General features: G+C 37.9%; 1 protein-coding gene across 1 annotated transcript in view; it reads left to right on the forward strand.

The window, feature by feature from the left end:
• The window catches only part of PTPRZ1 (protein tyrosine phosphatase receptor type Z1), a gene marked incomplete at both ends in the record, with an annotated part of 144,846 nt that overhangs the window by 95,077 nt on the left and 25,508 nt on the right, over window positions 1–24,261 (forward strand). Inside the window, 5 exons of the mRNA XM_082308438.1 lie at window positions 514–698; window positions 1,436–1,562; window positions 8,392–8,435; window positions 11,077–14,656; window positions 18,355–18,499. Of these exons, the coding sequence (XP_082164564.1) occupies window positions 514–698; window positions 1,436–1,562; window positions 8,392–8,435; window positions 11,077–14,656; window positions 18,355–18,499 (4,081 nt within the window). The remainder of the gene's footprint in view (window positions 1–513; window positions 699–1,435; window positions 1,563–8,391; window positions 8,436–11,076; window positions 14,657–18,354; window positions 18,500–24,261) is intronic.

Raw genomic sequence — 24,261 nt, forward strand, 5'->3', positions numbered from 1 at the left:
CTCTTCTTTAGGTACTATAAAAAGATTCAAACATCCTTGAGACAAAATTCAAGTGTGATAGGTTTACCTTTAACCTTTAAAAACAATCTACTATAGATTACAGTCTATTATAGCTGGTGAGAGAGTGTGCAGCTCTTCTAATGCTACTCTGGTAGACCTATAAAGACAGAGTAATAGAGATTTTTCATCCCCAGGACATATATATATATGAATCTTTATGTTTTGTGTTTTATATTTTAATTCTTGGGAACTGGGTATTAATATTTCACAAAATATGGTATAAAAAGGGGGGGAAGGGGACTCAGACTTCAAATTAATTTGCTTTGGAAAATCTAGTGTTAAAATACTGGTTTTGTTTATAGTGCATGGCATCTGAGATATTTTAGTGGAAAGCTAAAAATGAGGCACATGAAAGACTTGCATTAATTTTCTCAGGAGGTGGCTCAAAATCTTAGTAGAGTCATTTGTACCATTTAATAAATATCATATTCTTTCCTCTTTTCTTGCTTCCAGTTTGCAGCTCAGAACCTGAAAATGTTCAATCTGATCCAAAGAATTATACTAGTCTTCTTGTTACATGGGAAAGACCTCGGGTTGTATACGACACCACAATTGAGAGATTTGCTGTCTTTTATCAACAGTTGGATGGAGAAGACCAGACTAAGCATGAGTTTCTGACAGATGGGTATCAGGACTTGGTAACTGTAAACTCTTCAAGTTTCATACAAAGGGGTGATGGCAAAACGCTCACTGTTAATTATCTTAAGGGATTAAACAGTAGCTGGGAGCTGATTCAATAAAAAATTACTATGTTGGCTGCAGCTCACAGAAGCTGTACTTCATTTTTTGGCTGTGAAGCCACAAAGACAATTTAAAAAAAAAGCCTCTCTTGCCCAGAAGAGAGAAAGCCTTCAGAGATTGCTGTTCTGATTTGGCTATACTATCCCCAAAAGCTTATGACCATGTCAGTGTCAGAGCTCCTTAGCCATAAAACCCTTAGTCAATTAATAGTGATCTGTACTTCATTGCTCACTGATGTTCAAAGAATGACCTACACAAACAACTAATAAGATTCAGTACAATCATACTGCTATAAATATTAAGTTACTGATTACAGCTTCATGGTATTTTACTAATGTGATCTGTTCCTCTAATCCTCTTTAAAAACTTATAACTTACAGAGATAATGTTACATAAACTAGTGTTCAGCATTAAATAATTATATAGTTTGGTATCCTCCATGTAAAAATTCACAAGATTTTTTTAAAGTTGACTGAAAAACATTTGTGACAATAAAATATAAAAAGCATACATTAGAGTCCTAGAAGAAAGGAGCTTTATGGTTCATATGAAAAATGTGTTATGAGAAAATTAACATTTCCAAATATTTCTTACTTATTTGCAAGTAAATGATTAAACATGGTTTTTCTTTTAGGGGGCTATTCTAAATAATCTGCTGCCCAATACAAGTTATGTTCTTCAGATAGTAGCTGTTTGCTCTAATGGTCTATATGGAAAATACAGTGACCAAGTCATTGTTGATATGCCTTTAGAGGATGCAGGTAAGTGGTCTTTTGAGCTTAGTGATCACTTTTAGCTGAAAAATCTGTATTTGAAGAAGCAGTTTGTTTGCAAACCAGTTAAAATGCACGACTATCAAAATATGCTAAAATGAAATTTCAAAATCGCTGCAGTTAACCTTCAGCATGTTCTTTGCTACTGATATTTTACATGATGTAATTCTCCATTCCTTGTAAACATTACCTATGAAAGACTGCATGTTAATTTTTTTTAACTCTAAGAATATTCTGAAAAACACCTACCTGATTTCAAATCTCACAAGTGTATCTTTTAGCAATATAATGTAGAGAAATAAAACCATGTTTGGTATTATTTCTCTATGGTTCAAGCATCCTCCCAAAATCAATCCACACAGACAAAGTATTAAGGAAACAAGTAATACAAACCCAATATATGACTTATAAGTCTGTATCAATTGATTTTGAAATTTGATTTCTTATGATTACTTGGAGTTTGATTTCAAAGGACTTGCGGTGATGGAATTCCCTTGCTTCTTAATGCTGCCTCGCAAAAAATCAAAAGGCCTAACAAACAAATCTTACTGATTTCACAGCCAGATTTACTTCTTCCGCCTGCTGGTAAATATGAAATAATTTGAAACTATAGCATGAAGCTTGATCTTGTCCTTAATAATTCCTTCAATTCTGTGGAAGTTTTAGCATCAGACCCAGTTCTTATCAAAGTGAGTTAAAGCTGTGCTTTTAATTAAGAACCCTGTCATTAATCATAGGGAAAAAATCAAAGACTTTCTGATCATGCAAGAAACCTTTTTTTTATCTAAGAGCCTGGATTCTTGTTCTTTATTTATGGATTCTGTAAGTTCAGTTTTACACTTCATTAAGTCTGTTTAGCTACAGCAAAGTCCTTAGCAATGTTGCAATGTACTTGGGAAAACAGGTCAGTTTTTCATTTCAAGGGAACCACATTCCTTTACAGCAAGAAAGAATATGATTCTCGACAATCTCTACCGCGTGAATTATGAACTAATAATGATAATAGGCTTATAATAGTGCATTTTTGTCTGAAGAAGGGGGACGCAGGTTCAGGTATAGTACGTACACATTTTCAATAAACATTTAACTTGGCTTTCAAACACAAAGTGTTAGGAAGAATGCATTTTTGGAGTCTTATGCTAATAATCTACCAGAATTTTCCCATTTCTCTCAGTTTTCTAAGAAGTCCACAACAAGGTTCTGACATTCTGCCTGACATTTCCCTTTTCTGTTTATCCTTTATCTACCTCTTAGATACTGTATTCCTCCACTTCCTTTCCAGAATTTGCTGATTTTGTGTTTGAAGATTTTCTCAGATGAGATTTCATCCACATACCCTCCCATCCATTTGTACATGGAACAACAAATAAGCAGCGTAGTGTTGGCATTATTAAACAACAGTCAGTTCAACAAATCAAATTAGTGTGGTGCAGCCATCACAGCTTTAAAAGCTCAGAAAACAGACGTTGCAACAAAAAATCTAGTGTAGGTAATATCCCTAGGATAACCCACCTTACTCCTACTGTTGTATCCCTGCTGTAAGGATCAGTGAGGCTTGGTTGCATACCACCCTGCTGTGTGCCACGGCTCCTTTTGGAAGGAAATGTGGGTGCAGAGGCGGGGAGGGGCTGGGTAACCACAGAGCCAGCACTGCAGGCAGCACTGCGCAGTGCACCTGAGGTGCGAGCAAATCCTGCCGGGGAACAAACTCAGCAAGAGGACGGTGGGGCCTTTGGCAGTCTGCATCTGGCCAGCGGTGTAGGTACAGCCACTGATCACGGCTTCTCTGTTGTACTTCTGCTGAAGTCAGCAGTGGCTTTGCATTCATTTCAGTAGAAGGAAGAGTGAGGGCCTTGCTTTGGAAACACACTGGAAAACTCATTTCAGCTTCCGGTGAATTTAGATAGATTTAGATAGATTTTCAGCAGAAATTTCTCTGAGATTTGTATACTCAGACAAGAGAATTTGGTGCAATAAATGTCATATTTAGCAGTTCTGACTGAAGGTCTGATATTCTCATGCCTTTTTGGACAGACACACCACTAATTAATTTCTTTTTGTTAAAGAAATAGAAAATACAATGCAAGGATACCTAGGAGGCATAACAATGTAAAGATGTATCTATATAAAATATCAACAGGTTAATACCATGAAAATGGTATTTTTGTGTTTTCTGTCATTTGAACATTTAAATATGTCTCCTTAATATTGTATTAAAGCAAACTAATGTATATAAGTATATTCTTATCCAGAGTGTTCTTGGTTTTAAATAAAGCATTGTAAAGAGGAGAGTTAAATAATAATCTACATATTAGAACTGTATAAACAATTTTTTTCAAATTTCAGGCAGTTCTGAAAATTTGTAATAGCTTCAGTCTACCTAAGGTTTTTCCTTTAGTTTTCCAAAAGCTTCAAAATTGAGGAAGATTATTTCAGGTCAAATGAAGTGTTTCAAGGTTATTTTAAATTTAAAAAAAAAAATTAAAAAGAGGGAGAAGTTTATAAATAAAAATGAAATACCAAAATGAATATTTTGCGTGTCTCAGAAAAACTGTTTCTTGGGGTTGCTACCTATCTGAAATGGACACAAAGTTATTAAATGTACTTTGTGCTCTTTTATTTTGACACTTCCACATCAGTACATCTGAAAGTGTTGGATGAGGAAAATTCAGGGGGAAAAATCCCTCCTATGTAGTTAGTGTGATTACTATGGGTGTACATTGCTCTATAAATAAGTTTCATAGATGATGTCTCAACCCTGGATATAACTTTAAAATATGAAAAAAACTTCCATTCATTTCTCATATTAATATTTATTTGCATACTTACTTTTACTAATTATTTACATCTGAATTAACTGTTACAAATATTGCAAATATTTTCATATTTAATATTTTAATATTGCAAATATTAAACAACAGAGATACGAGAAAGTAGATATCTAATGAGAAAGATCTGTTCAGAGGAATTTGCTGGTTACTACTATAACATCAAATTGGTTTTGTGATCTGCTTTATAGATCTTGAGGCAAAAGGGGATTTCTTGGAGCTCCTGCTTGTGAATTTATGAAAGAAAAGTTATCATCTTCACCGTGAAGACATGAAATAAAATTGACTCACATAAAGCATAAGCTAAAACTTTCATTTTCAAGAATTACTCTGAGTAAGCCAGTTTAATTAAGATGAAATTCACTGCAGTCACCTCCAGATCAATTAATCTTCATGTTAAGAGCTAAAGTGAGGCATGAGTCATGCGGAAGCATTAGATGGGCCCTTTTCTGGGAAGAATTCTGCCCTTGGAGTGGCCGCTTCTAATGAGGGAAGTTTCAGTACACTGTGCAACACAAACCTGGTGTTCAGAAAACCCACAACCATTGTTTTAGCCTTGTCCTTTTGAGATGTTTGCGAGAGTGTTTCTCATGCCTTCTCCCCACCCTGTCTGGGTGCCTCCCGTGCGTGGTTAGTGAGGGCTCTGCAGGCTCCGGGTGATCCACAGACCAGGTTTAAACCCTCCCGTTCTCAGCAGTGCTTTGTAAGAGGAAGGACCTCTTTCGGGCCATGCTCCCTGCCTCGGTTTGTGGAAGCCTCAGGAGCTTTGATATGACATTGGGCAAATGATCATAGCTGAGACCTCTGCTCTTTGTGTTTTTCCTAAACTGTTCAGAGTGGCAGCCGTTCATCTTGCGATATAGTGTGTGTGAAGATTAAAATTGTTTCCAGTTAGTTTCCGTTTAGTAAAAGTCACTGGATGCCCTACGTGATGTAGCTACACAACCTCCATTGAAAATGAAAGGAATCATGTACGTAGTGTTCTAGTCAGCTTTGATAAAAGTCCAACCTTTATTTACCAATTTTTTGTTTGCTGTTAGAATTGGATTTTGAATAAGTATCTAAATGTGTGCTTCGACTCTTTAGATAAACATCTGTATAGCTCTGAAGGTTCTGCAGTAGTTTGTTGTGTAGTTAATACTGGTGTTACTTACATGCTTTTGCTGACACAGGAAATGAAAAATAAGAATATATCTCTCCTCTCATCTTCCTTTGTGTAGACTTCGGTTGGGTTTATCAAAAAGCCCCATGCTGGGATATGGCTCTCCAGTGCTGTCTCCTGCATGGCAGCTCATGCTGTCAGCAATGCTTTGTGAGGGTCTAACTATGCAATTTCTTTGTAACTTGTCTTCGTGATTTTTGTCCTAAAAAGCACTAAGCATATCTTAAATGTTTCATTTAGTGGATGCTTTTTTTCTAATTTTGTACTGATAAATGTAGAAATCTGAAAACTAATTTAATCAGAAGAAACAGGCTTTACTTTTGTTCTTGCCATGCCATTTATTACATAAGACAGTACAGAAATGAAAACAGTTTATGTTGTGCACGTCATTTTACAATTACAAATCAGATTGTTTTAAGAGATTTTTTTTAAAGATTTGCATTGAACATGAATGTAGGGAAATAGTTACCTTTTTTTGCCTTTGTTCTATAATTTCTTCATCTGTCATTAAAATGGACTATGAAAAGACCTCTACAAAACTTTCTAACTAATGATTTAGTTATTTTATTTAAAATGTAAGCTATAGAATAATCAATATGTGGTTTCAGAAAAAATAAACAAGCTTGTTCATCAACCTACATCAATGGGTTGTTTTTTGGAGGGTGCGCTTCTTCTCCTTGGTTGGGGGATGTTAGTAGATTTCTATAATCTCCCGTCAAATCAAAAACTCAGCAGCAGGATTAACAGAACTGCCATAAGTGTGTGTCTCTAATGCTTTTGACAAATACATTTTCTGTGACCAACTAAATTTAAATAGGCCTTGAGAAATGCCTGACAATTTAGTGTTGGTAATATAAATTTTTTATATATATATATATATATATATATGTATGTATGTTAAGGCCTCTCCATGGAGACAACAGCAAGAAACGGTAGTTTTTGAGAGCACATACCCTACTGTATACTCTAGCACAATCAGCACATTTTATTTTTTCTGATTGAGTCTGATTAAAGCTCAACTCAAGAATAGTGACCACAGAAAGAATTGATAGAATTTCTCTGTGTTAAAAACATTTTTCAGAGAAGTCTATTGAGTACGTAATACATGGTATGAGTCTACTGTGGGAAGACTTTCAAACTAATGTCTACAATATTTGATTTATATCATTGAGAAGCCAGGGAATATCATTATCTCCTCCACCCCTTCCTCCCCTCCGCTCCCCTCCCCACCCTGCCCCGGAGCCTCCTAGGCTTCCAGGAGTCAGAGGTAAGATAATTTTTCTCTATCTTATTAATGAAAGGTTAATTCGGTACTTGATAATTTATAAATGTTTGTTACAAAAGAACAATTTATGAAGATTTTGTGCAGCATTGTTTAGTCAAAATTTGTTTGCATGCTATAATCTGCAAATAAAACTGTATGAGCTTGTTAGTTTGATAAACTTTATCTAGTGTGTGTTGCATATAATACGTCTCAATTTGTTTTGAAAGGTAGATAAGGACAGACCAAAGAGAATACAAATTAAGTCATAGATCCCCATCTGACTTTGCAGAGATGAGAAGTATAAAGATGACATCTTTATACTAGTGTATTGAGGAAATTTCTTTTGGGAATTGTGGAGGAAATGCAGACGTGGAGCTCTGTGTGATGCTATTTTTAGAATCGCTCCCCAGGCTAAGAGACTGGCATTTTCACTTAGTGCAAATCAGCCCTCAGGATCCACGCTAGCACTGGTGTACAGACAGAGTCCTAGAACATAGCTTAGGAGGAAGCCTTAGAAAGATTCAGAAAGGGAATGGACCTTTCTGTGGACCAAAGGAGCACTAAGATGAGTTAGTGCTGTGGAAGGGGTATTAGATTTCATCACTGGAGACCCATGCCAGTTCCTACCGGAGATTTGTACGTTTCTTGCAACCTGCTTTGAAGCGTCTCTTGCTGACCACCATCAGAAGTCCCATATTGGATTTGGCCAAAAAGACAGAGAGAAAGAAGGTGAGAGACTACCTTTAAACTTAGAGAGAAGGATTTTCACCTGGGCCGTAGGAGATTCATTTCTTGATCCTGCTTCAACTGTTATGTATTTATGAAAAGCGGGGAGGCCTCAAAAGCCTTTAGAGTAGTTCTTTGCAGAGAGCCCAGTACCTGTTTATTAGGGACTTTTTGTGGGATGTGGTACAACTGGGTTCCTGTCCTTCCATTAAATCAGGTGGAGTGGGAGTTTGAAAAAGGCCTTAAGCACTGGACTCTAGGAAGGGTGGGTCTCTTTGGCCTGCCCTGACGGAGGCAGGCGGCCTACTGCACGCTGAATATGATGGCATGGCTGTTGTGCTAGTACCTAACTCCAGGCCTGGGTGCACAAATGAGGAATTTGCTGTATGAAAATTATAGAACAGATCATTTTACAATAATATCTTCAGAGCTTTCAGATTAAATGTAGAGAAATAAACAGCTGATTCCCAGACTTACCTTTTTTCTCTCTTCTGTGTTTCTGCATTAAACTGTACTTTCTCATAGGAAACGTTCTCTGAAACGTGTTTCTCCCTGGCCAGGATGTGGTTCCTCAGTGCAGATCCAGCATGTGCTGCAGTATGAAATTAGAGCCAGGCAAAACTGTTGTGGCTGAACATGTCCTGTCTAGATGAGCACTGCTACCCTTACAGCTAGTCCTCAACCCAGGTGGTTGGTGACTTCTGCAAACACAATCCTGTAAAAAATCTTCGACTGGGTCTCAATAAACGTATTAACTAATCACTTGAGTCCTTACAGAATTAATAATTCTGTGAATTTAAAAAGTTGGATGATATGGTGTGTATTTTTGTTTTATAGAGGCTGACCTCATTCCTGAACTGAATGAAACTGAAGAATATGAGGTATAGCATTCATTTATTTTTAAGAGAGTATTTCAAATACATACATTTCAACTAAATTGAATTGATATTCTGTGAAAATTTACAAAACTATGTCACCAACTGAATGTATTATCTGCATTTATATATACGTACATATATATGCATATAGAGCCTTCTCTTTCAGCTATATTTTGCCCTAGGTAACTCTAGAGATACCTCACTATTTAGTTCTCTGGGGCTGGAGATACGTGGAGAAGTAAGGGATATCACAGGATATGCCTAAATATTTTTGAAAATGGTGCATCAAGTTACTGTCACCTCTGAGTGAAGTCTGACAAAATTGTTCATTTAGCAGAATCAAAGCTGTCACCTAGTGTTAGGCTTTTTAGTTTGTTGTAAGAGAAATCTGACTTGGGCTTGCTTATGATGGTCTTAGAATGTAGTAAACTAAAGGAAGGAAGGAAGGCAGTTGTGCCGAAGAGAGAGATTGATGTGTGTCTGCTATCAGTGTGCTATCGGTTGAATTTAACAGTTATTCCAAAATTCTTGCAGGGTCATTTACTCTTAATTCTTGGACTCAAGTTAGACTTCACAGTATAACTCTGTTTTACGCAATTTGGGGTGTTTTTATGATAACCTCTGCAGATTTCATATTTGGTAACTAGGTTTCTGGTGTTGCAGCAAGGAGAGAGGTGAAAACACCACAATGAAGTTTTTAACAGTCTCTAATACCGATGTCACAGCATGGACAGTTGCTTCAGTAAGACCTACAGTCGTATCAAGTAATCCCTCAGAATTTTTATTTTGTAGTTTCAATGTAGGACCACAATATTCTCACTGAGTGACAAGTCCTTGTTAGTTAAATAGACAGCCTGTGCTTACCTGGCTATCTATTTACCCTTCCTTGTATTTGTGGACGCTGAGTAACCAATAATAGAGCTATTTCTCTGTTGATGTAAGCTACATATCTAGATTATTATATTGGATCTGTCAGGACAGTAACTGAGTGCCAGTGAATGTCAATTGATTTTTACTTGAACCAAAGAAGTTTAAAAGTGCAGGCATTGCCCTACAGAAAGTAGATTTTCAGAAACAAGGGCCTGTCCAGTCCAGTCTGAGTTTGAGGACACACAGTTTAGGTGCTGCTGTCCCTGCATTCTAGGGATTTAGCCCTTGGAATGAGATCCAAACCGGAGAGTCATGTCTGAGGTACCTTACATTGTGTGAGTGCACTAGAGGTTCCTGGTACAAAAAAGGGACTGCAGTGTGAAGCATGGCTCTAGCTTAGTGGTTAAAGCTTTCACTCTGGTGAGGCTGGATAAAAGCTAACAGCTCCTGTTAGCTGAGTGCCCCAGTTAATAGTTTATTCAGCAGTGCTTCATCTTGGGCACTTTCTTTCAAAGGCTGTTGATTTTATATTCTTCTCTCGGCTGTGCCCTGTTCACTTCAGTGCAAGAGTGGGAGAACTACTCAGCCTAAAATGTACTGGAAACTGAGGATTTGTTAGACTGATAGCTGTGTCCCAGTCTGCTATCTTCTGGGTGTTTTCTCTCAACATTATGCTTTTGAATAAAAACAGGTGGGTATTGCCACCACATCACTAAGCCAGATCTTCAAAAGAAAAAGGAGTTGCAACTGTATTTTGCAAGACGCTGTGTCCTGCTGGTGTCTCTTAGGGCTACGTGTGCCTATCAAATCAAGTCCCTTCAGAAACTGAACGTGCCCCTCATTCTAGTTTGCAGAGTTGTGCTCAGACAGGTTTGGTTCTGGTGCAGTTCTAGATGGGGGCACAGCACAGAGCTGCGGGTGCTGCTGTGTCTAGGTCACAACGAAAATGCCAGATGCCTGCTGAGCAAGTTAGATGCTTCTACGTTACATTTTTTGATTTGAGGCAGGGAAAGTTGGAGAGGGGGCGAAAAGGTTTGAACTTAGATCCTCAAGGACTGCCTAAATCCTGATTCTATTTAGGAATGTGACTTTTTTTTTTTTTTTTTGATCTGTCCTTAAAAGTCAAAACTAACACAACTTTTTCACAAAGTATCACTATTCATGTTCAGCAAACAAAGGGTCATGACAGGGACCAGGTGGTATCACTCACAACACTTGTGAAACTACTCAAGTCATGCTGACCATCCTGAAATGTTCTTTTCCAGAAAACTCTGAAGATTCAATAGATTTAAGGACAGGTCATAAATACATTTTACAAATTCTGTTACCATGACAATTTAATCAACGTCAGGATACTAGTGCAAATCTCTAAGATGGTCTGATAGCAAAACCATTTTTTCATTGATGTATACAGCATATACGATTGCATTTTATTAGGAAAGAGGTAAAACTTTTTTAATAAAGTAACTAAATACTGTGAGTGGTTTTTGTCTTTCAAACAGAGTAAAAGTAACACAATATTTAAGAAGTTGTTGTGATGCAGGATTTTTTTGTTTGTATTGCAAATAAGTCATATTTTCAAGAGAGAAGAGGACAGCTATTCTTGCAGCTAAATATTTTGCTTTAAGATCAACAGTCTTCTCAAGTGTTGTCTTGTTTTGTCTGTCTTATTTTTATGGAGCCAGGAAAATGTATTATTGCAGTTTTGGTTTTCATTTGTGTACAGTGTCTATAAACATTTTTAATTGTCTTCGGCTATGATATTTTTTCAAAGGATGAAGTTGATGAAAAGGAAACAGAGGTGGATGAAGAAACTGCAGTGATTCCTAGCACTGACAGTACAATAAACCAAATGAGGAAAGATTTCCAGGTGACTACATCCAGCTACAGTCAAGAAAAAATGGGAACAAAACCCAATGAAGCTAAAACAAATAGATACTTAACAAGAGAAGAAGAATTGCATGGTAAGGATGATGTTTTCAAAGCAGTTTATTACCCAACGTCTCCACCTGTTAGTGAAATTTCTGAAGAAGAGGAAGATCCTTTTTTGGAATCGCGAACAATTACTGGAATTCCTCCTCAACTCGTTGACTCCACCAAAGGCTTGGAAGAAGAATACATATACCTTGCTTCAGGCACTGAACCAACAAGAATAACCACTACTGGCCACAGTGACGAAGATTTCTTATTGTCTCCTTTAAAACCTTATCAGGAATCTGATGACTTTTGGAGATCAGTTCTTACCACTTCTTCAGCACAGCTGGTTACAGAGGAGACCTCCCAAGAAGATACCCTTCCTTCAGGAAGCCCAGATAGAAGCATGCATGATGTTCTTTCCCAAGGCTCCATTAAGTATGTTTCAGAAGGTGTAGCAACCTCAAGCTCTGATGAGCCTCCAAAGCATACTTCTTCCACTGATGGAAATTTATGGTTTCGTAACGCTACAGATCTGACAACTCAATCTGTTGAAACATCGGATAGCAGGCAATTGTCTCAGACCAGTCACACTGATGCTTATGTAGAGGAATTAAAGCCAGCTACAGTGCCCTATTCCAGCAGCCCAGTGGTTTCACGAGACACCTCAGATGCGGATTTAGAATTGCCACATTATTCTACCTTTGCTTTCTCCTCTGCTGAATTATCACCTCACTCTCTCTCTTCAAGCTCTGGAGAATATGGTTCTGCTTCTGCTGCCAGTGAGGTACTCTCTCAGACAACTCAACCAGTCTATAATGGTGAGATACCTCTTCAACCTTCCTACAGTAGTGAAGTGTTTCCTCTAGTCACCCCTTTATTGTTTGACTCTCAGATGCTCGACACTACCCCTGCTACATCAGATAGTGATGTGACCTTGCATGCTACACCTGTATTTCCCAGTGTTGATGTGTCATTTGAACCCACCCTGTCTTCCTATGATGATGTACCTTTGCTTACATTTTCCTCTGCTTCCTCCAGTAGTAAAGTGTTTCACCGTTTGTATACAGTTTCTCAAATGTTTCCACAAAGTGCTACTCCAGCTGTTGCAAGTGATAAGGTGTCCCTGCATGCTTCTTTGACATTGGCCGAGGGTGATACATTAATACAGCCAAGCCTTGCTCAATATGCTGATGTGGTGTCACATCAGACTACTCATGCTGCTTCAGAGACACTGATATTTGGTCATAATAGAACTCACATATTTTCTCAAGTTGAACCATCCAGCAGTGATTTAAATATGCATGTACTATCTACAATGTCTGAACTTCCTTATGCTTTGTCTAGTAATGTGGGCTCCCTCCAAAGCTTTACTGTTTCCTATGACTCCGCAGAATTTGTGCATGATTCTGTTGACGTATTTCATCAAGATCCTTTATTTAGCAGCTATAACAATGTACTGGTGCATAAATCTTCTTCTGTAATATCACAAGCTGATACTTTGCTGCAGCCTACGCGCTCTCTATCTAGTGATATGGATTGGTCTGAAGCATACTCTGGTAGTGAGTCCCTTTTGCCTGATACAGATACTTTGACGGTACTTAACGTTTCTTCCTCTGATTCTGTAGATGAAATTATGTATGAATCATCTGGGTTTAGTGATGTTAATAAGATGCTTCAAAAAGGTGATGTTATATATGGAGACAAGAGAGAACTGCAAATTTCCTCTTCTTTAAGTGAAATGGCTTCCAATGCTGAAAGTAAAGTGATGCCTGAACTTTCTACATCTGTTTCTAATAATGATGTTATTAAGCAGAATACGTCTCTGCAAGAAAGCCCACTTCCTGTTTCTAGCACAAAGGGAATCCTTCCAGTCTCTCTTGCTTTTCCCACTACTAAGATATTTGATCATGATATTAGTAAACTTAAAGAAAATCAGCTTTCCGTTCAGCCTTTGCATGTTACAACTCCAGCCTTTGATGACACTTTGCTTAAACCTATGCTTAGTGCAAGCTCAGATCAAGCTCTCTCTGCCCCTGCTTATAGCAAAATGTTATCCTCGACTCAGCCATACTTTTATGAGACCTCAGCTACATTAAATAACGAAGCATTACTGCAGTCCTCCTTCCAGTCTTCTGGCGATGGCACTCTGCTTAACACGGCTGCAGTGGTGCCTAGTGATCCAATATTGGCTGAAAGCTCCAGGGTTCATAAAGATAGTTCTACATTTGACCAAATATTGCATCAAATGGCACCAGATTCTGCTACAACTGAAACCATGCTGCATTCTACATCTGCGCCTTCCGTTGCTGATATGTTGTCAAACACCTTTAGTAAGCCCACAGCGTCAATTCAAGGTTTATCTGTTTCTTATGCAAGTGAGGAATACGTTTCATCCAGTTTGTTTAACAGTGAAGATGTTCAGCAGGTTATGCCTTCATTGTACAGTAGTGATGTTTCATTCCAGCTGACCAGTTTAGAAAATACAGATGCCTTTCCCCCCCAAGCAGCGAATGCCATAACAACTCCCTTCCTAACAGGTGATACATTACCAAATGTAGCTACTCCTGCAGACAGCCGTATCTCTTCAAGTGTTTTTGAAAGAAGTGAGGCTGCCAGTGTCTCTTCAAGTTCTACACTTGGTTTTGATCCTGTTCATATGCCTGCAGTTGTTTCTGATTCTGACGTGTCCATTCATCACACTCTTCCTTTACCAAATGTACATATTTCTGTTACGGCTGTTCCTCCCAAAAGTGAGATCCCTGTAACTCTGAGTAGGTTGCTGGTTCCTTCTAGAGAATCCTCTGGGTTGTCTCCCAGTATCGTGTCCAGTACTGATTTGTGGCCTTCTGTAGTTGAGGATGACTACGATGAATATGACGATGGCTTCCCTGTAAGTAAATGTATCTCATGCACTTCCCATAGAGAAGCTCAGGATATGGTAGTAGAGGAACAAAATACAAAGGGAAACAATAACAAGGATCAGAGTAACCTAATTATAAGCTCACATTCTGAGAAACCTGAGGAAGAAGAGAAGATTTCGACTGCTGCATCAGACAGTCAGATAAACCATGCCACGGACAGACGAAATTATACATCTGTACTGACTTTGACAGCGAGTGTGATACCTAAGAAGCACGACGACCCAACAGTTTTGGACAACCACATTCAGACTGCTAGTGTCCCATTGCAGAACACATCAGAGTCTAAGTCTTGGGCTGTTTTTACAAGTGATGAAGAAAGTGGTTCTGGCCAAGGTACCTCAGATAGCCTTAATGATAATGAAACTTCAACAGATTTCAGTTTTCCTGACCTTAATGACAGAGACACTGAAGGGGCAGTTGAAGCAGGTAACTCAGAATTAACTCCTGGATCATCACAGTCATCAGCCTCATCTGTTACTAGCGATCACTCATCAGTATTCAACATCTCTGAGGCAGGTTAGTTATGGATAAGTCTAATGAATACCATGGAAAGCTGTGAGGGGATACTTTTGTGCCATAGAGAATGAGAAGGTTTATCTACATATAATAAAAGGAGAACATAACAGTGCCAGTGGGTGTGATGAAGGAAGCATTGGGGAACAGGGGGTGCATGCTAAGCTGGCTATCTTGTGAATGCTACTACTGGCTACTTAAAACTGCACCTGAAATACTCTTCAGTAAGAAGATTCATGCTCTGCTTTTGGACAGATTCGTACTGTCAGCAGAAGTTGGGTGGTGCACAATCTAAAACCAGAATTTGTTTCAATATGTTAATTGTTTAATTTTAGTTTTAAAGGTTTAAGAGGGATGTAAGTTCTCTGTACAAAGACAAGTGCTGCCCTTATGGAAATACACCAGAGGAAACCATGCTTCTGCCAGAGGAAACATACCTCTGAGATTCTGGTTTCTAACTTAGAGCAGCGCACTTCCTCCTTGTGTTTTGTTTTGTATTTTCTCAGATGTATTGAGCAAGGAAGAAGATGCTTCAGTTTGAGTCTGATTCATCTTAACTCACAAAAACATTCATTTTCATTCTTACTCTGTATGCCATCTTCAGATTTCAGTGAGATGCAGTCTTTTTTGTGCCAGATTTGCATATTTCCAAAATACTTAGAGCCAGATTCTCCTGTATCTGTTTATATTTAGTGCTGTTTTCCTATTTAGTCCTCTTAAAGTCAGCAAGAGTATTTGTGATCTGTGATTCCAAGGATAAGGTCAGAAGGCAAAACTGAACCTCACATAGATAAAAACCGATAAATATAAAGCATTTCCTTTGTATTTAAAACTGCATTGTGGAAAACCTGAAGTATTCAGTCACATAATTTGCATTGCCTCATGTTAGAGTGTTGAAAATCCCAGAGTAAAGTCAGAAACAATCTATGATGTTTGAAAAAAACCCAACAATCAAGGTTAAATTTGTATTTTAGAAAATAAATTGAACTTCCGTTAAGTTCTCACAGCATCTGTAGAGGGCAGTATCATTCAACTAAACCCACTAAGGAAGGGAATCCACAAAGCATGGGAAATTTTCGGCCCAGTCCTATAAATACACAGTTAAATCACATGAGGTCGTATTACTCATGAGCAACAGAATACTAATACGAAAAGGTGGTAAATTGACACTCAGCGTAGCTGAGGCTAGCAGAGTGTGAAAAATAGAAAATAAAAATGAAAAGAAAATAGAAAACATACTGAAATTAGTAGGAGTCTTAACAAGGTAGGCGTTATAAAACTGAATCAATAAGTGAATTAGTTCAGTAGGTAAGTAGTTACCACATTGTGTAAAATGCATAACATTTCTTTAAAAATCAGCAAAAAGAACATCAGTATTTCAAAACTTATGTTACTAAATGTGAATGAGCGTTACCATAAGAGATTTATAGTTTACATAATGGGTGTCATCTGAATTGTTACTGAGAGCAATTCAAAAAGGATTATACGTTACTGGAGTAGTAGTAGTACAACAGACTTAGAGTTTGTCTTCTAGATATTATTGAAAGACACTATGCAGTATCATTTCATGTACATCATTTTTTCCAATAAATGATGCCAAATACTATCTTTTAATAAACTGAAAATTCAATGTGAGCATGTCTAACATGGTCTCCTGTAAATCAAAGACATCTTTGCTTAATTCAATTATAAAGAAATGAAATGAAACAAAACAAAACACCTCCTAGCTGAGAACTTATTTATACATTACAGTGAATTCACCAGAAATTGATGAAATGTCTTGTTGTGACTATTACAGAAAAAATTGTCATTTAAACTTTTCCCAGTCTTTGTAGTTGTCGATGCATATTTATGCTTGTTCTGAACTAGGGTTTTCTCCGTAAGACCTCTATGGCTACCTAAACCTTTCAGCTTCAATTGAAAAACTGTAAGAGGAATTAGTAGAAAGAAATATGCAAAGGATCCAAACACATTGATTATTAGGGAGCAAAGAAATCTACTATAGATGAGATTGCCTTTTCAGCTGCCATCACTAGAGTGACGGCCAAGTAGGCAAGAAACCCTCCATTACAGGAGGAGCCTGCTCTTCATTCCCCATAGAAGGAACCCTAATAGGATTTGGTCATGCAGTTTGAAGGAACTCTGTCATCACACAGATAAAAATGGGGTTTATGCTGTAAATTAGTCCAGAGTTGGATAAGCAAGTATGAATGCTTTAAAGGGATCATAGTCTGATCTCCCATGCATACACATAGTTTCTTCTGAAATCAATAGGAAATACTGATTTGAGCCTACTCACCAGAAAGCCAGGGACAGATTTTTGAGAAGCAACTTGTGCCTGCAATCACTTTGCCCACTGATCTACAGGATTTAAAGAATAGTGATTGATTTGGGTGTTAGAGTACTTTGAATTAAAACCAAGAAGATGCATGCAAGATCAGAGCCTAGACCTTTTTGCATATAAAGCCCTGAAAGCCCCTAAAATCAAGAAGATGGAAGCAAGCAGAGAGCTGCCTGGAAATCTGTATTGTGTGAAGCTGTTTGGTTTTTGACATCCTATTTAGAACATGTGATTTGTTGTCATTTTTTGTTTTCAGATCCAACTCCATTCCCCCCTCCCTTTTGTCTGAAAGCTTTTTATTCATGTAGAATTGGTCCCTTGAAATCCCAATGGAGTGCAGCTGATTTCTAGACAGCAAAATTCTGCTCCCATCCAGAACATTTGTAGGACCGTTCACGAAAGCAGAAAACCTTCTTAGAAAATCTAGAGGTTTAATTCTAACAAGTGCAAGAGTGCTTATTTCTGTGTTTTAACTCATAATGGTCACAGATCACAGTAAACTGTACAGTTTGAAAAGAATCAGTCATTTTGTGTCAAAATCACAGTTTTAAAGTGTTTACTTCTTGAGTTATGACCAAAGTTAAAAATGCTAGCTTGGTCTCGTCCACCATTGTGTTCCCTTATTTAATGAGATTATAAAATATATTGTTTTAATCTTCTTACAGATTCCCATGCCCAAATATTTCTGTCACCCAGCATTACAAGGCTGACAGAAATATGAAATCTAGACAATATCTAAATAATAATTTGATTACCTGTAAAGACGGAGATAGGAAATTCAATTCTGGCTCCAGCATAGTTGGGGTAAGAAGTACTGCAACTGGATTCAAAGAAAGCAGGATGTCTCTATAAGGCAAGTTACAGAATGGGCAGTGTATTAAAATACAGAAGGCTTAACTGCAATACGGCAAGCACACAGGGACTATTGTAAGAAAATGTTCCTTTTAAGCTATTAGCCAGAGAAATTATTTGCATTATATGAGTGACAGTTTAATATCAAAATGTTCTTTACACGTTCCAACAGTATATATTCAGATTCCTTAACTCAGTTGGCTTTCAGCTAATAAACAGATGAAAATAAACACCTTTCTTCTCCTATATTTTAACAACAATCTGCTATTCTTACAAAGAGAAGTCTCCACTGCTGGAAGGCTGAATCACATAAGCTTGAACACTTTGCTTTACCCTCTATCTGCTTATTTTCTGTAAGCTGGTTTGCAAATGTATATACTTTCTGCAGTACATATAGTGAAAAATAGAGGTAAGTGGTATTAAGTAGGCTCATTATAAGACACGTTCACTCGTGCTGTGCATTTGTCAGAATTTAAACATGGACTGTTTCAATTTTCTCTGACTGCAGAGGCAAGTAATAGTAGCCATGAGTCTCGTATCGGTCTAGCTGAGAGTCTGGAATCAGAGAAGAAGACAGTTATACCACTTGTGGTCGTATCAGCCCTGACTTTTATCTGTCTAGTGATTCTTGTGGGTATTCTCATATACTGGAGGTAAGTTGTTTTTTGATTGGTTTTTTTTTTTTCAGTTCTAAAGAGCTCTGGTTTGAAAAATGTGATTGACATTATTGAGCTGGTTTACAGGAGGGAGACTGGATCTTGTCTCTCCCGTGTCTTTGTATTGCTCTCAGTGCTGCAGTGACATAAAGCTGACAAAATAAGGTGGTTTCTGTCCAAAACGCTCAACTACAATTCTTTGTGGTTGCAGAGGGTTGAACCATTGCAAATAGTTTATTTCCATTTTGAGAGATTTCAATAAGCTTACTTGTGATTATTAATGCCTAGAAGCCAAGTAACTTAACAGAGCACTGAGAAGAACAGGAGGCAGAAGGAAAATAAATAGCATGGCATAGGTTTGTTTCCTATCTTTCCAATCCCTTAACAGCTAAAAAGGCTAGTTGTCAATTTAGGATGAGAATCTATGGTCCTCGACAGGATTACGTGAATAAGCAATTAATGTAGGAGTGTAGGAGTGTGCTGTAGCTGATATTGTATGCAAGACAGAAGTGGTGTAGTATAATAGTATAAATGTTTTAAGATCATGTACTGAGTGGTTCTTATGATGTTCTGTGATTGATTAAAAAGTTTTTCTGCTTTGTGATTCTGCCTATCTCCAAACCAAAATTTGCCCCCTGGCCTTTCAAACCATTCAGCAGGTACCTAAGGATGCATTTCATGTGCACACACATGCTCAGGTTCCCTCATGCACTTGTTTCTCTATGACTTGATAGGTTGATAAGACATTAAGAAAAAAAACGAGGGTAATGAGAAGGGATAGCTATAAAAAGTCATGATAACGTAAATAGTGAGGGCAAAAGACTATATCTATACTGTGAAATAAAACAAACCAGCTGGCACGGCACAGATTTCTTCTGTACAGCTGAAGTCTCTTCCATCACAGGGGGGAAAAACAGAGTGGCTGCATTCACATCACCTACTGGGCATGGTCTCTGCCCTGTGCTAACCCCAAACTGTGTCAAGCGTTGTGTGAAATAATGCAAGTTGGCCTGACCTAAAAGCGTACCAGGAATCTAGTTAGCCATGTGACAGCATGTGGCAGTGCTCAAGCCTTTGGCTCTGTTTCGTTGGTTCTAGATAAAGCCAGAGAATCTTCCTAGGGACACATCTGCTTAAGCTCTCTGAAGGCTTTCAAAATCCATGCACAACCCCAACACTTTCTCAAGGGTTCAGGTTGCCAGGGAGGAAATGCAGTGGTCCAGAAGGGAGAAATAAGTTGCAAAAACTTCCTGCCATGGAGATTCTTGCTGTTTGGTGATTGCCAGGAACCTGATCCTGTTGCTGCTTGTGCGGTGCTAACATCTAAACTAGCAGCAAGAAACGGGACCTTTCTCTTCCGGTAGCTGTACAACAAGGGGGAGGGCAGGCTCAAACATCTCACAGATCTTTCTAGAGCTTGTTTCTTCTTTTTTTTTTCCCTACTCAATCCTGCTTAATCTAAAATGCATAAAAGTGGTGAAGAACCAGGAACAAGACCCCAGACTGCCCTTTCCAAGCTACTGACTACTGTAATCTCTAGGCTATGATTCAGGGTTGTGCTTACTGACTTTTCTTCTAGTCTTCTGACACTGGTTTTCTATCAGCCTAGCAGGGTATGTCCCACATGGGACAGAATACATCCCGCCCCTGAACACACTAGGTTTTAAGAAACTGAGTTCAAGCTCCCTTTGTTCCAGGCAAGCGTGCTAGCGAGTCAAACAGCCTGCAGCATGATTAAAGACACTTTTGAGCAATGAATTTTCAGATATATTTCTTTCCCAAGTAGTTAATTGCTTTAAGAATTGCACAACTCATTTCTTAGTTTATGTCTAGTTGGATAATTATACTGTCCATCACAGGATTTCCAGCTAACCACTTTTATATTGAGAACCTTTTCCTGTCTTTCGTGTTACGCAACGTGAACGTTCATATTCATCTTCCAAAGGGTTTCATCCCTGAAGCTAAGTAGTATTTGAAATCTCTTCTATTTCCCAAAGAACACCATCCATTTTAAGACACAGATTGTACGGTGCAGTTCTAGTAATCCTACACGTTACAAGCTTGTTTTTGTTGAATAACATTGTGTTCATTTCGTATTCTTTCTCTGGGAATGAACAATTCTGTAACATAGGTCTTTCAAAATAAAACAAAAATCCCGTTAGCAGTAATATCTTCTTGAACTTGAATTTAATCTTTTCTGTATTTCTTATGTACTACAAAATAAAATATGGAGCTCTTTTTTTGTTAATCCTCAAGTAAATTTTCTTGGCATTATGATAACACCAGTAACACATTTCTTATTTCAGAGGAATGAAATGTAAACAGTGTGTGTTGTACGTAGGACTTTGTGGCCCTCTTTCAAAGGTGCCAAGACCCTCACCTCTTTTTAAAGCCTGGGAAAAATCAGAACATCATTAACTTTACTGCTATGCAATTTTCTTTATGCCTGGAAAATATCAGTATAAAGTCTATAAGCATTTTTATGGTTAGATTTAGTTTATTTTGAAATAATTGATATAAGCTGTCAATGTTTCTTTTTATAATGCTTTTTTTATATGGGCCACTTATTTTCACTTATTGAAGTTCATAAAAAATTTAGGTTTGCAAGGAGTTATTCTATATTCCTTTCGCAACAGTAGTCAAAAAATTACATTGGTCTATCCTAGCTGGATATTTAAGTGAATAGTGCTTTGAGTTCTTTCCACTGTTAGCTCCTAATCTGAATATGCAAAAGGTGTGTTAAACATGCAAAAGGTGTGGTTTTAATCCAAATAACTACCAAGAGCAACAAGTTCCAGTTTCCCAAGGTTAAAAAAAGGCAAAATTATTTTGTTCTTCACTTGAATGACTTGAATCAGAAAAATAATTCTGTACCATCTGTTGTTTGGGTTTTGGGTTTTGTTTTTTTTTTTTTTACATGAAATTGTTAATCAGCACTTGAGGAAATTCCCCAGTCTCTTCACTATCTCATTAGGCACAATTTCAATCTTCCTGTGATAAAATACTCATTTCTCTGACAGGGATGAAAACTTTTAATGACAATATTGTCTAAAGATTGTCTAATTGCCAGTAGGAAAATACGCAATTTTGAACTACTCTAGTTCTGTCTTTCAAATCTTTTGTAATTCAAGCAATTTTCAAGCAATGTCATTTTCCTTTCATTTCTTCAGCATGATTAAGGTTACAGTGGAATAATCAAGGAGATTCTTTTGCCTGTTTAATGGCCTTGTTGTCCGGATAGATTTTCTTTTATAGCTTTAGAGATAATTTTATATCCAAATCTACAGTCTATCCATCTCTCAGTATCTGTCTTCTTGACTGAGTCCTTGCAGCAGAGATGCAGCGGGGATATTTGAATCTCCTTGCTCTGTTCTTTTCATTTCTGGATGGCTTCATCATTCCCATTTTGCTGAATTAACCTTATCCGTTAAGGTGACTGAAATTGAAAGTTTCTCTGTGATGACATATAATATACTGGAAATTGCTTGTGCATGTGTGTACTCTTTTGGAATGGCTCATAGAAGTGATTAGTGAAAATAAACCTGATGAAATGACGTATAGGAAGAAATGTCAGGCTATTTGTACAAATCAATTTTTGTAATGGTTATCATAAGAAGAGCTTGGAAAATAGTAAAATGGTAACAGTTGTCAGTAGGAGTTGTACCATTCAAGATCCTTTTTCAACAAATGTATGTGAACCTCAGTAAGAGACTAGCTCTAATAATGTGACCAGCAAACTGCTAATGCAGTCCCAGTTATATTCCTATCTATGGACATACTGAATATCAGCTGGCTGTCATGAAGCCTCCTAGAAGCTACATGAGAGCAATGCTTCAGAAATGACCAACGCAATGACAGACAATGCCCTGAGTAATCATTTAAACTTTAACTTTACCATCCTATATCTTTGAAACACAGCTGTCATAGAATGTTCATTTTCTTATCCATAATTTGAACTCATGCCTTGAATCCTGTGTTAGGATTACGGGAACAGAGTTGAGAACCCTCTGTAAGGGCAGTTGAACTCGCACATGCAGAGACACACTAAAAACAGATTTAAACTTACAAAGGCCACACTCGTCCATCCATGAAGGAAAAACTTTTCAACTATGTGACGTCAAATTATAAATAAAGGAGTTAATGAAATCTGAAAATTAAAATTTCAGCTGACAAGCACTTAAAAATTAATTGGAACCATTTAAAAATGGAATAATTGGAATTATTGGATCCATTGAGCATCCATCGAAAGATCCTTTAGAACCATTGGATCTTTAAATGATCAGAACCATTTAAAAATAAATTCTAATAAGTGTTTGAGAATACCTATTGGCAGATATCCTGTGAGTGCAAAAGACCCTGAAATTCTCAGAGAAAGACGTAATCGTGCCTCTAAGACCATTCTGGACGAGCACGGGATGTGCAAACCCATCCTGTCACAGATGCCACTGACTTGCAGGGCTCAGCTCCCTTCCTCGGCTGGCACCAGGGGTGAACACCCTGCAGAGGTGCACACTCACACGCACACACAGCGCCAGGGTGTGTTGCCTGCCTTGGTGACAATCCCAGTCAAGCTCTGAGCAGCCCCTGCCCCACGGGAGGAGTAGGCAGCACATATCCTCAGCCAGGGTCCGGGGGCCCGCATGCCAGAAAAATAATGTCCTCTGCAGTCTGAGGCATAGTCTTGTCCCAAGTAGTTCACATTGAAGTGTTCATTCAGATCTAGTATCCCTCCTGCTAAACCGCAGAGCTGCCGCTGCATGGCTTCCTGTACAGATACAGACGCTCTAATTAATTCAATGGCTTAGCACTATCTCCGTATATAAAGTGTGTGTTCGAAGAAGCGCGGTGTCTAAATTACAAATTACAGTTTTAGGTTGAAGATCTAAATGCTGTGATGAAAGGTGTAAATTAAATAATCAGGTTAGCATTGAGTGACGGGACCTTTGTCTGGAAGTCTGAAATAGTCATCACTTTTTTCATTAACAACAAGTGATAATTAACAAGACATGGTTATTAACATTAGGTTTAGTCAGGAAGGCTTTCACTGCTGATGCAGAAGCAGATGGAGTGCCTATTTAGGAGTCTTATTACAGGTTAAGTCAACTGCTATGAATTTGTCTCCCAAATGTGCTAAGGGTGTAATTTATTTTCAGCCACAATTAACTTGTTAAAGATTAAAGATACAGTGGCTCAGTGAGGGATAGTGAATGTATTGCATATTATGAGGACGTTTTAAGTACTGCTTTAGATGTGAAAGCCATAATGCTAATTAAATTCTTTTTAACTCAATCTTTTCTCAAGCAAGGAGGTGGCAAAACTCTGTATTGTTGGTCCATAAACTTTATGTATGATCATTGTTCATAAGCAGTAGGCATTAGGGGGAGAACGTTTTTTGGTTTTAGAGCTTTAGTGTCAGGCATCAGCCTGGCATGGTTGGTTGGTGCTGTTTTTAATAAACACAGTACATCAGCATTCGCTGTGCCCAGCAGGCAGGGCCACTTTCCAAAAGTGTTTAATGGTTTGAAGTTCTTTGATACTTGCCTACCTCTCACAGACATTTCACACACAGTCCTGAGACTAACTCTTGAGTATTATGCTAGCATTGAGACAGCCTCTCTCACCTCAGCAGCTGCTAACTCTATGGGGTGCTAATGTTAGCCTCCTTAAAAATTAGAAAGGTATTCCCAAGCACATCTCAAATGTGTTCTTGGTCTGCATGCAAAATTGCCATTTGTAAGTAAAACTAAGTACATAATGGA

Source organism: Platalea leucorodia, assembly GCF_965183815.1.
Source record: "Platalea leucorodia genome assembly, chromosome: 4".
NCBI classification, from domain to species: domain Eukaryota; kingdom Metazoa; phylum Chordata; class Aves; order Pelecaniformes; family Threskiornithidae; genus Platalea; species Platalea leucorodia.